Source organism: Haemaphysalis longicornis, unplaced genomic scaffold, assembly GCF_048455015.1.
Source record: "Haemaphysalis longicornis isolate Haplotype H1 unplaced genomic scaffold, Haemaphysalis longicornis Haplotype H1 scaffold_4, whole genome shotgun sequence".
In the NCBI taxonomy this organism is placed as follows: Eukaryota; Metazoa; Arthropoda; class Arachnida; order Ixodida; family Ixodidae; genus Haemaphysalis; species Haemaphysalis longicornis.
Window position 1 is genome coordinate 95,149,745 of NW_027526361.1, and position 12,865 is coordinate 95,162,609.

General features: G+C 46.8%; 1 protein-coding gene across 1 annotated transcript in view; it reads left to right on the forward strand.

Annotated features, from left to right (window-relative positions):
- Window positions 1–12,865, forward strand: part of LOC144179847 (uncharacterized) — a 79,900-nt gene that overhangs the window by 9,782 nt on the left and 57,253 nt on the right. Inside the window, exon 3 of the mRNA XM_077708275.1 lies at window positions 1,300–1,669. Within this exon, the coding sequence (XP_077564401.1) occupies window positions 1,555–1,669 (115 nt within the window). The 5' untranslated portion in view covers window positions 1,300–1,554. The remainder of the gene's footprint in view (window positions 1–1,299; window positions 1,670–12,865) is intronic.

A 12,865-nucleotide genomic window follows, 5' to 3' on the forward strand; every position in this document is an offset into this window, starting at 1 on the left:
ATGTAATAATTGTAAAAAGTAGAGTTTTGCCCGGTTTTAAAAGCACTTCAGTAGCCCTTTAATCAAACCGCATGCTTTGCAGTTAAAAAGCCATGCACAGGATGCAGAGAGTTTTTTTTCTTTCCTGCTTCATCTGAGGCTGTCGGTTAACCTGACAGCTGGGCATGTTGTCTACACCGAAATTGGTGGATTCTGCTGATGTGCTCAGCATAGTGGAACTGGTAGGGCAGCCAAGGTTGTCTCGGTTAAACCACACACTTGCTTTTAAATCTCTCAACTGTTTTTGTTTTTGGTATGTTTTGACGGGACGCTTGTATGTGGAAGTCAGGCTAAAGGCTGAGGCAGGCACAGCCACAATGAGGGGGCAAGCACTTGCTTAGAAGGGGCCGTTTGAATCGAGTGTCCGTTGGGGAGGGGGGGTGCATTTTGGGACACCAACCATGTGTGGCTGGAATACCCTCAGAATTTCAATTTTTTGGGGTGTAGGCAGAGTCATTGCAGCTTTCAGGACATTGTGAAAGTGGAGCTTAATTTCGCTAGGTAAAAAGAAAATAGAAAATCCGGCCACCCTCTATACGCAGAAAACTCCTCTACCGAAGCTTGATAAAAAGCTTGATGTGTGAAAAAGAAAAGTTTGGAAGCAATTAGAACCAAGGAGCGGGAGTTTGGCTGGCCTTATTGCTGCCTCTCAGCAGACTGCACTTGCAGCAAGCTACTGAGTGAAATATAGATCAAGGGATAATTGGGGTGTAAGATCAGCAGCGTCACCATGGTGATGACAAAGACTGGCTACACGTTAGTTCCAAATGGGAAGGCCCCGTGTCACATGTACTTGTGAGGAGCATACAGGTTATCGTCAGTGATGTTGGGGGCAGGAACAAAAAAGGAAATACCACAACTGTGCAACGTGTATAGGAAAAGTCTATTGAACCATAAGGATTAACACCCTTACTTTATGTCATAATGTCATGCATTTTCTGGTTAACCATCTTTGCATAGTGTATGGGTGTATTTCTTTAGTGGGAGAGCACTAGGCGAGCTGTTCTTAAAGAAATAATGAGTTCAAAATTTTCAAATTCTTTCGACTGCTGACTCAGGAAGAAAGAGGAGGGCTTGTCTGTGTTACTAAGCAAGGCCCAGGCATGTCAGGCTTTCACATAACGGCTCGCCTGGCACCTGCAGATTTCGTTTCCTCCTCTTCTGTACTAGTGTGTTCCCTTTCCGCCCTGCTGTTGATGCTTTGCCAGTGTGTTTGCCACTGGAAGGTCTCTCAGTGTTTTCCCTCCCTCCCTGTTGCAGGCTGCCCTCTTTCCCCCTTCTCGGGTGGCCACTGGGTGCAGCGTGGTTCCCCACAGGGTCATCGGCTGTGGCGCGGCCAGCAGTGCAGCTTCACATCGACATTTCCGAGCAATCTGAAGAGGCACCAGCACATATATACAAGCGAGTGCCCCCACCAGTACCACCTGTGCCCCAGTGCCTTTTCCCAGATGGCCAAACTGGTCGCCCACCTGTGCACACGTGGGTGAGCACCCCCACCAGTGCCACCTGTGCTCCATGTCATTCGCCAAGAAGACCACACTGGACCGGCACCTGCGCATCCACACAGGCGAGCGCCCCTACCAGTGCCACCTGTGCCCATGGCACTCTCCCAGAAGTACCACCTGGAAAGGTATGTGCGTGTCCACATGGGCGAGAAACCCTTCCTCTGCCACTTCTACCCCAAGGCTTTCGCACGGCGCCTCCAACAGAAGGCACACCAGCAGAAGGAGCACAGCCATTGCCAGTAGTGGAGCAGGATGAGAAGGGCCCGATGGGATTGTGCGCAAATGCTCGCTTTTATAAGATCGGAGGGGAGCAAGCTCCTCTTTCCTGAAAGTTACAGAGAATGGTTTTGCAGCATGCCAAGAAGTGCGGACTTATGGAGGGAGAGCCCATTTTGTCATACAGCGAGACCTGTGTTCGGGCACAGATTTTGCTGTCACACTGTGGCCTCACTGGCTGGGTAATAATTGCTCCACTCTAGTGCGGGCAGTGTGACTGTGGGTGGGACTTGGTGTCCTGTGGTAGACAGTGGTGTCCTGTGGTAGTCGCAACCAACTTGCACCAAGGGCCAGGTTACCACCGAGGAGATCCCGTTTGAAAAGGCACTGCAGCCTTGCAGACCGATACTAGCAAAATTGTGAAATGGGGTGTCGTAATGCTTCGCCATTTATAGGTGCACTAACGTGCACTCTGCTTGGTGATCTCGCATGTAATTTCCCCTACTGTTATGGGGCCTTCTCTCAGTAAACAGCAGTTGACGTCCAGTGCTTGTCCTGAGTGCTTCTTGTACAGATATTTTTAAGCGGCTACTAAAAATGTTTAAAGTACAAAAACACGACAAGCATAAATGGCTCGCAACTATCTGATTAAGTTTGTTCCCACCGTCGGAAAAATGTATTGAACAAATGATCGCACACCATCATGAGAACAAGGCATAGCTGGGTAGGGGTCATGACTTTTTAATAATGGATACTGAACACTGGTATAACAATACTGAACATGCTTTTCCAGTAGGCTGTGTTTCCATTTCTTTGGTATATTTGCTAAATTTCTCAAGTAAACTTCAGTGGGCTAATGGCATCGCTATATGTCGATGTTTTTTCTCAATTTAGTAATGTTTTTTTCTTGAACCTTAACCCTTTCGGCCCTGGTGGTGTCAATTCATGTCATCTCATAAAAGTTCCTGTCCCGCACAGAGAATGATACCAAAACTGCTAGTTTTAGGGGAAATTTTTCCTCAGTTATGCCTATTGCAGTAGATATCACTGTTTCATTTTAGTGGAGCTGCACGCTACAAAGAAGATAAAGCTCCGGTGGAGACGAAATTACGACATTGAGACTGTGAAAAAAATGGCGATCGCAGTTTTATTCCCAAGCTGTATATCTAATAATACGCGCACTACAAAGCTAATTTTTTGTTTGTAGGTTCATGTATTCATAATGTTTAGTTAAACATGCAAAAGCAATGTCTCTGCTCAACATAAAACTTTTAATTGTCCGATGTCATAATTGATTTTCTCATTTATAAGTCTGTTTTTACTTTTACTTCTAGCTCTATTTTTTGTTTGTCAGCTTATAGGACCCTAAAATTTAGTAATACACACAGAAACACACTTTCTTACTAAAAATAAAAAAGGCAGGGCTGAACGGGTTTAAGTTCAACAACCTCAGTGGCCACTAATTGATCTCTTTTTCAGGCATGAGTTGCTTGGAAAGATTAAAAGACAACGGAGACAAAGTGACTATTGCGAGCTCCCTCCCTGCCACACTGTTGTCGTTGAATTAAGTTATTTTCTGCCATTTATATAATCCCTTCACTCTTCCCTTTCCGCCTTCATACCTTCTGTTAATATCCTACCTCTGCTTCACAAATGGGAAAACCGAAATGAATTGAACTTCAGCTTGCTTTCTTCGGTACAAGATATTTATACTTAACGTTGCATCATAGGATGCTGAAATGTACACCTCCTATAAATATGTGTGTTAACACAGCTTCTTCTAGTGTTAAAAAAATTCATTTCATTTTTTAGCAGTGAACTTCAGGTGATGCATTGTTCTAGTTTATGGAAGTGCAAGCTGCTATGCTTGGAGCCCACCGAGCCTCACCGTCTAACATGCACAGATGTGTACACAACACCGGGGAAATTGACGTGGACATTTAGTGTCGAATGGGCTGAGAATTTCGCCACCTCCCCAAATTTAATTTTTGAGTGCCTAGTTAATGTTACAAGTTTTTTTTTTTTGTTAATTTACATGCATTCCTATAAAGAAAAGCACTTTTGAAAGTACTGCGTTCCTCATACCATCCTGCCCACCGGATTGCTGACTGTGACCATGAAGACACAGTGGCAAGTCATCAGGACTTAATTAATCGGATTGCTTGCGCATTTAGTGCATGTATGTACTACATTTGGGCGAAGAAACGCAGAATTGTGAGGGCACCTTATGATGCTGTGCATGTCAAAGCACTATTGTGCAATTGCTGAACATGTCCTCTCATTACCGTCATCATTATTTCCCCTTTCCGTTTTCTTCTTTCTTTGTTTGCACAACTTCTGTTGGGACAGTGCCATAAGACTGCTGGTTTCAGTGATTCCTGCGGGGTAAGCTGCTGTTGGGCATCGAGCAGGGCAGACATTTTGTTGAAACGCACTGTTATTCGCTTGATCGATACATGTACAATTATCATGCACAACTTACTCATGTAGGCCCATGGGCGGAGTTTTCATTTTCTCAGGGAGGCTGGCCCCCCTTGACTTGCAGCCCATGATGGTGAAGATGATAAAATGTTCCCACCATCTTGCGTATGTGTGTATATATATATATATATATATATTCCCATACGTATGCGTACATATATACATGCTTCTAGTGTGCTAGCGCTCTCGTCCTCCTATGGGAAGAATTCGAAGGAGTAAATGGAAAGTATAAAAGTAAGCCGCCCACATCTCCGCCAATTCGACACAGTAAGCTTTTAGCCCCAATAAAATTTTAGGTGAAAAGGTGGGGGAAACTGAAGAAATGCCAATTGGTAATGGCACTCGCACTAGCACTTGCGGGAGCAGAGGGGGGAGGGATCAGCATCGGTGAGGAGGGGGGGGCATAGCCTCCTGCGAGATTTTTTATGTGCTGCGTTAGCTAATGCTTTCACACTAAAATGTCATTGCTTAACAGACAAGAAAAATGTCAAAATTTGGAGGTTGGCGTGGCAAGAAAACATGCTGCAAGCAAGTAGAATGTCATTCCGGGGTTTAGCGGGGTTGCCGTGATAGGCGTTTGAGGTTTTCTGTTCTGCTACCTGTTACAAAGGAAATGACGAAGTTGTGGTACAGTGTGCTGTTGCCCCTTATAGTGTTCTGTGATGCTCTTAAAGGTGGTGAGTTAAGTGGGTGGGTGGGGCCAGTCGCTCGTCTGAGTCTTCGTCCTCCGAAACCATGGCAAGGGCAGCTTCTTCACGGGACAAGTGATGGGCTCGGGCATTACCCCTCACTTCGGTCTGAGTATGGGAGGGAGTCCAGATGATGCTGATGGTCCGCTTCCCTTCAGGTGGTTATTGAGTGTCGAGGATGTGTTAGCATCAGGGCAAATGCAACCACGTAGATGTATTGGGAGTCGGTGTAGATGCAACGGGGGTGCCATATGATGGCGAGAGGGATGGCCACCTGCTCACCAATTGGGATTTCTTATATAGTGGTGTGAGGCGAAGCGACTTTTAGAGTTGTCATCCCCAGTACATGCCACGGCTAACACTTCACCTGCACACACCAGTCCTGCATCTGTGTAAGCTACTGTGTTAGGGGCTAGGTGCTGAAGCATCCTGTTGACTGCCTTGGCACATGCTTCTCACCAGCCCTCGTCCTTTGTTAGGTGCACAAGGGCAGGAGTGCAGACATCGATACTGAGTGAACATCAAGTAGGGGCCTCCAGGTGGGGGGTGTTTTCCTAAGGGCTTCACGAATGTGCATGGGGTTGAGGTTGAGTTGAGTGCGATGGTCATTCCAGCAGGTGTTTTAGCGAGTCTACCGATTTGGTTGACAATGTGGGCCTCATCCAGCTCTGCAAGGTTGCTGTGGGTGCCCATTTTTAAAAGTCTGTGTGGATCGGGCTTGCTCTGGTTTTAAGAGATACATATAGGGGGCCATATAGACTACACAGGAAATAACGAAGGCTTGCACCAGATGAAGGGTATTTGCTTCTCTCATCCTGCGATGTCTAATGGTAACTCTATGGACCCGTTGTTTTCCTAAGCTGTGGGAGACAGCTGACCAGCTGTCAACTGGAGTATGACTCTCCTCATGACGCAGGCAAAGACAGCTAGGGTAACACATGGATTCTCGGACTGGGGTTCTACTTTCACTTTCGAAGTCAATAAAATGTTTTCTTTCTTTCCATATTGTGTGGCCTAGTTGGTCTAATTGTTGCTTGAGCAGGTTGATCTCATGGGTCCATCTGTTGGCTTGAATGGGGAGACCCAGAATCCAGACTGGCTTGCATTTCAGATATACTTTTTGTTCTTTAAAGGTGAGGTATACTTGTTGGACTGAAAGGTTTTCAGAATGGCCTCTTCATAAACAGTACTGTCTTCTGAGATGCAAATTTGAGGCCCATGGCATGCATGTGTTGGGTAATGATGTTTGTGGCTTCTTGGAGTGTATCTTGTAGCTTGCCCAGGGCGTCTGGTTTGAGGATGCATAAGGTATTGTCTGCATAGAAGGCTGCCTTCAGGTTTGGGATGTGTTGTAGTTTCTGTGGTAGGTGGGGAAGAGAGATTGAAGAGGAGTGGAGAGAGGACTGCCTCTGGTGGGGTGCCCCTGTCACCATAAACTAATAAGCAAACCCCCAAAGGGTCTGGAGGCTGTCCGACTCCAAGCCCTCTATCTTGATTTGCGCTGTGTGTCCTGGTAAAGGAAGCTATTGCAGTTGTGGTGTGCTCACTGCAGTCAGTGATGCTGAGTGTAGAAAGGATCCCTTTATGGAGCACGTTATCAAAGGCGCCTTTTAGTTCCAGTGCTGATATACCTCTGTGTGTGAAATTGTCTTCTCTTGTCAAGGAAGGCACATCCCCACTATGTGTCACCTGAAAAGTGTACTCCCGTATTAATCCGAATATACATTGGTCCAGATAGGCCCCTCCTTATTGTCAGTGGATATGCACAGTTATGCGCAGTGACGTTTTTATGTGGACGTACCCTTTGGTTGTAGCTATGGGTCTACTTTCTTTGGCTATGATTGCACGCTGACCTCTGTAGTACTGGGTGGTACCTTTGAAGAAAAAAAAAAACAGTGAACCTGTAACCAAGTGACTGCAATATTCCTTTTCAGATTCGAAGCTCCTGCGTAAATAATGAAAACACAAAAGTCATCATGTGGCAAAGATGCCTCTTTTATTCTTTCTTCCATTCTTTTTCCCTGATGTTGCTGTTCAAGAAGTATTGCCTGTGGTGGAAGGTTACACTGTGTTTTAGCGGAGAACCACAACGATTTTAACTTAGCCCTATGGCATGCTTTGAGGTTGAAGGGCAGTTCACAAAGAGGCAACAGCTTATTTTACTTTTTTGCTACACACTGTCATCTCGGGTGTTCGTATAATCTGACAGCTGCGCTCGTCATTTACTTTGTATTTAGTGAACATTTACAAGGTGCTTCTCTACTGTAACTGCCATTTAGGGGGGCCCGGGCTTCAAGTGAAGCAATTCACTTTTCGCCCAGGCCTACCGCATCGAACGGATGCAAACAAATAAACTGAAACTGAAACTAGTTAGAGAGAGTGAAAGATCCTTAATGAAGTCTGACAATGTTAGCCAGGCTAAAATGCTTAGCTTACTATGCCAGATCAATGCGGTGACAGTGATCGAAATTGAAAAAATTGAACACGAATGTGTTCCGTTATTTATAAAGATTTGTCTAGGCCTGTGTGTTGTCGGTAAGCGATCGCAGCTTTTGTAAACTTAGAAAGCACGTTCGGGACTTGCTCACAGACCTAGGACGTTCTTCAGTTGAATGTCCACAGAAAGTGGTGGTCCCAAAGGCACTGCGAAGAATAATCTTTGCGCACTAAATAGCGCAAATTCACTAAGCAAGCACTTCACTCACTTGTGTTGCACACTGCTGTTTTTAGGTCCTTTGAACTGTTTTTGATGTGGTTGGATGGGGCACGTATGTGTGCCAGTTTAGGCATAGAGGCTGAAGCAGGAACCCCCACAATGAGTTGACCTGAACTTCCCTAGAAATGTATGGTTGAGCTGATTACCCATTTTGTGGGTGATTTTTTGGGGGGACACCAGTAATGCGGTCTAAAAAAATCGACGATTTTGGAAACTAGTGGAGGCGTAAGCTTTGCAGCTTTCAGGACTAAGCATGATATCAGTAGATTTATTTATTGCAAGAGCACCGGATGTGGTGTTCCTCAGCAAGCCGTGATTACAAATTTTCAGAAACCCCACTAGAGACATCTTCTGAGCCAGCAAGAAAGATGACTCGTCTGCGTTGCTAGACAGAGCCAGGCGCATCAGCCCTGTGCAGAGCCACTCTCCTCACACTGACAGATGTGCCCTTCTCTTTCGCATTTTTCTTTCTGCTTTCCCCTTCTGCCTTGCTCCTGGTTCACTGCCACTGCGTTTTCTGGAGTAAGGCCTCTCACTTTCCCCCTCTCCCCATTGCAGAACCTTGTCCGTCATCCCTCCGTGGGTGACTACAGGTGGCAGCACAGCCCCCTGCCAGGGTGGCAGCATCAGTGCAGCTACATGGGGCCATCCCTGAGCTAGCTAAAGAAACAACAGCACGCGCACACGGGCGAGTTCCCTCATCAGTGCAGCCATTGCGGCAAAGGCATCATGAAGAGCCGCCTGGTTGCCCACCTGCGCTTCCACACGGCCGAGCGCCCCTACCGGTCCAGCCGCTGTGGCAAGGCCTTCGGGCGCAAGTGCAGCCTGGTTGCCCACCTGCGCATTCACACTGGCGAGCACCCCTTCTGGTGCCACCTGTGTCCCAGGACCTTTGCTCAAAAAAATGACCTGGACTGCCATGTGCGTAGCGACACAAGCGAGCGCCGCCACCTGTGCGGTTACTCCAGCAAGGCCTTTGTAGAGAAGCGCAACCTCGTTACCCACCTGCGTATGCACTCAGGCGAGAGACTCTTCCACTGCCACCTGTGCCCCAGTGCCTTTGGCCGGAATACCAACCTGTACAGCCACCTGCGCATCCACACAGGATAGCGCCCCCGCCATTGCCCCGTGTGCAGCCACACGGGTGAGAGGCTCTTCCACTGCCACTTCTGCTCCAAGGCCTTCACACACCGCATCCACAAAATGATGCACGAGAAGGCGCACAGCCACAACCAAGAGTCTAGCTGGAGGAAAAGGGGCCGAGACGTGTGTCGGTGCCAACACTTGCAGGAGAGGAGAAAGCCCTTTTTTGTGGATCGTTGCGAAGCAGCATATGCAGCACGCCAAGAGGTGGGGGGGCTCAGAGAGGGAACCTCTTTTGCCCTACGACAACACCTGGCTCCAAGTGGAAATTTTCTCGTTCGTCGTATTTTGCCATGCTACTGCAGGAAGTGTGATTGTGGAGGGGGACTTGTGGCAGACAATGAATATTGTGTTGGTGTCAACGACCACCGTAGAATGGTCATTTCAGTACACACTGCAGCTTTGCAGACCAACTCGAGGAAGAAGATACAACTGACCAAGCCGAGAAAGAAACTGACAATCACAATATGTCACTATTGATACGCAGGCAAATTCACAGGCTACGTGTACCTTTCCCATTTAATTTCCCACTGAGATGTTGCTTTTTTTGCTAAACAACCGCAGATGTTCAGTACTTGTTACATCTGGTTTTTGTACTAGTAATGACATTGTATAGGTGTGCCCATGAACCCTCAGAGTGAGGAAATGTGAGTCAAACTGATGCCAGCTCATTCAATTTTGTTTCCATCATGTGGCAAATGTATCAGAGGAGCAAGCCCAAACTGTAATGAAAAAGTGAAAGGAGGGGAGTGTCCTTATCTTTTTTGTAGCAGCTGACACCTGAAACCGGTATTATGTATAGGGGTTGTGTTTTCCTTTGATCTTGGTATCATCATGTTTATTTTTTTTATAAATCTGCTAAATGGCGCCATTTTTACTTTTTGCGGTGGTCTGGAAATCATTGTTGACCCGTGAATGATGGCCTACGGCATGGTCACGAAAGAGTTAAATGGGGATGGGAATGAGCATCTGTTTACAGCAGCAGTGATAACGTATTTGGGGGGCAGCGACCGACATGTCATGCCTGAAAAGATAGGAGACAAAGTTTCTCATGGTGGCTGCCCCCCTGACACAGTGTCATCGTTGCTGTAAACAGACGCTTCCTTCCTATCCTCATTTAAGGGATCTCCAGGTTTTTCAATTCTACTCGTGTTATGCATAGGCCTCTGCGTCACTAACGCAATGATTTAAAAGCACTGAACTTCAGATGGCTTTCTTTTTGAAAAGACATCTTAATTGCTCAATTGCATCACTGACATGTACAGCTTCTAAGGGTGCACTCTTTATAAAGTGAAATTGTGGGTCGATACAGCTCCATGTAGCGTTAAACAATTTATCGCATTTTTTTTACTAGACATGAGGTCACATGCTGTCCTGATTTATGGAAGTGCGAGCTGTTACATTTGGAACTTCTCAAGCCTGCATTTTTGACATGCATGGGTTTGCACACTGTACTGGAGAAAGGTCACATTAAAGTTCGCTGTGAAACAGGATGTTTTAATATTACACTCAACACCTGCATACTCTGGTGTTTCCCGTGTTGTTCTTACACCAATTGTACGCACTTAAACGGCAACCACGTGGAGCGTTTTGCTCGCGTCTGGGGGCCGTCGGCATCTCCTAGCAGCGGCGTAAAACAGGCGGAGAGGACCAAATTCAACCGAAAAAAGAGTCAAATTGGCCAATTAGGCAATTTTTAGCTAACAAACCAATTGTGTAGATGGTGGTGGGGCAAATTAAGCTTTCCACCGCTTCTTGCATTGCCTCCAGGAGATGCCAACGGCCTCCAGATGCGAACAAAACCCTCCATGTGGTTGCCACTTTACTTTGCAAGGAACATTGTGCACTGTTAAAAGTTGTCTCTGTTGCAAGAAAAGTACTCCGGCATGCTATTGCTTTAACATGTCTGAAGGAAAGCACATGGCCTACTTGACTATGTGTCACCTGAAAATCGGGATCCTGTGTTTATTTGTTCATCAGCCTCCATAAGGCCCCTCAGTGTTAGAATCCACACAAAGGAAGGTAATGCCAACTGAATATGTCAGGTTGTGTGGGGTGGCAATTTTATGTGATCGCCCTTTGGTCATGACGGTGGGTCAAGTTTCTGTCGTTGTGGTTGCAGGCTAACTTGTTTAGCACTGGGTGGTATCTTTGAAAAGGCGTGAAGCCTGTAACCGGATAAATAGTGTTTATTTTTAGGTTAGGTACTTCTGTGTTGTCATGTTGAACTCAATGGTGCTCACAGTGCAAAAATATTTTTGCTTGTCTTTGTCTTTTTGTTGCTGTTGTAAAATTTGTTGTGTATAGTAGGAAGCAGCTTTGAGTGTTAGCGGGCAGAAATGCACAAGTGTTATAACTCGACCTAACCGCATGCCTTACAGTTGCGAAGCAGTGCTAGGGAGGTGGCAGGTTATTTTGTTTCCAGGTAATCACCATCATCTCAGCCTGTCAGAGTGTCTGATAGCATGGCAGGTCATGTATTTTGAACTGAGTGAACACTGGCAAGGTGCTTACCTAGTCTACTGTAACCAGTAGAGCAGCCTTGCTGCTCGAAATTACGGTGCACGCTGTTGTTTTAAAGTCGCTCAAACTGTTTTTATTGTCATTTGACAGGGCATGTATGGGTGGAGGTCGGGCATAGAGGCAGAGGCAGGAACTGCCACGGAGAGTGGACGTGAACTTCCCTAGAAATGTTTGGTTGAACCGCTCGGTGGTTCAACCAAACCACTCGGTGGTGGGGACCATAATGTGATCAGGAAAAACCCAGAATTTTCAAATTATTGGGTAACACAAAAGCTTGTGTTAAGTTCAAGGCTTGTGCCTCACTTTCAGCGTGTTTGTCGGCGCAAGCACCATCAATTTTTCTTTTTTTTCCTTTCGCAGGCCCCTCCTCGAAAGGCCATGGGGTGCAGCACGGGCCCCCGCCATATCGTCGGCTTTTTCGCTGCCAGCAGTGTAGCTACGAGACACCGAACTCGAGCCATTTCAAGAACCACATACGCACGCACACGGGCGAGCGTCCCTTCCAGTGCAGCCATTGCAGCAAGGCCTTCTTGCGGAAGGACCACCTGGTTGACCACCTGCGCATCCATACGGGCGAGCGTCCATACCGCTGCCACCTGTGCCCTAGTGCCTTTGCCCAGAAGACCACTCTGAACACCCACTTGAATACCCACACAGCCGGGCATTCCTTCCGCTGACTCTTCTTCCCACTGTGGTCTTCGCTTGCCATCTTTGGCAGATGACACAAGTGCATAGCCACCACCAGTAGTGCAACAGGATAGGAGAAGGGCTGAGTTGTGTGCATGTGCGCATACTCGCCTGAATGTGGTCTGAATATAGCAAGTCTTTTTTTTGCGGGTCCTTCTGAAGCAGTGTGTTGCAGAGGCCAAGGGGTGGGGGCTCAGACTAAGACAGAGCCCAGCCCACTTTGTTGTAGAAAGACATGTGGCTCCATGTGAACATTTCCTCATCTGTCATCACGTCTTCGCTTCACCAGCCAAGTGACAATTGCACCTTGTTAGTGTGGGAAGTGTGATTGGGGATAGGGACTATGGGAGGCAGTGGTTTGATGTGGTGGTCTCAAGGGACCACCTTTAAGTGACGATTGCAACACGTGCTGCAGCTTTGCAGACCAGCACTTGCAAGAAGACTCCTCTCTAAAAGGAGCTATCACAATGCGTCACTATTGTTACGCAAGATAACGCACGTGCTGTGTGTGTGTCGCTCGTAAAATCCCACTGCGATGGTGCCTTTGCCATAAAAAGCAGTACTTTTTCAGTGCTTGTCCTGTGTACATGCTGCAAAGGCAGTTTTGAGGCGCAGCAAAAAAATCCAGACAGTAAAGAAACACGGACCTAAACTGATGCCCAACGTCACTGAAAATTGTTCCTAGCATTTGGCAAATTCATTGCTGGAGGGAGTGTTAACCACAATGAAAAGAAATAAAAGGGAGGCCGAAGGATAGGGTACTAACACTAGAAACTGGTATACATCAAGAAAGTCATGCCTCCCCCTTCAGTCGTTCGTGATGGCTTGCTTCCCTTTCCTTGAAATATTCGCTGAGTGGAAGAAAA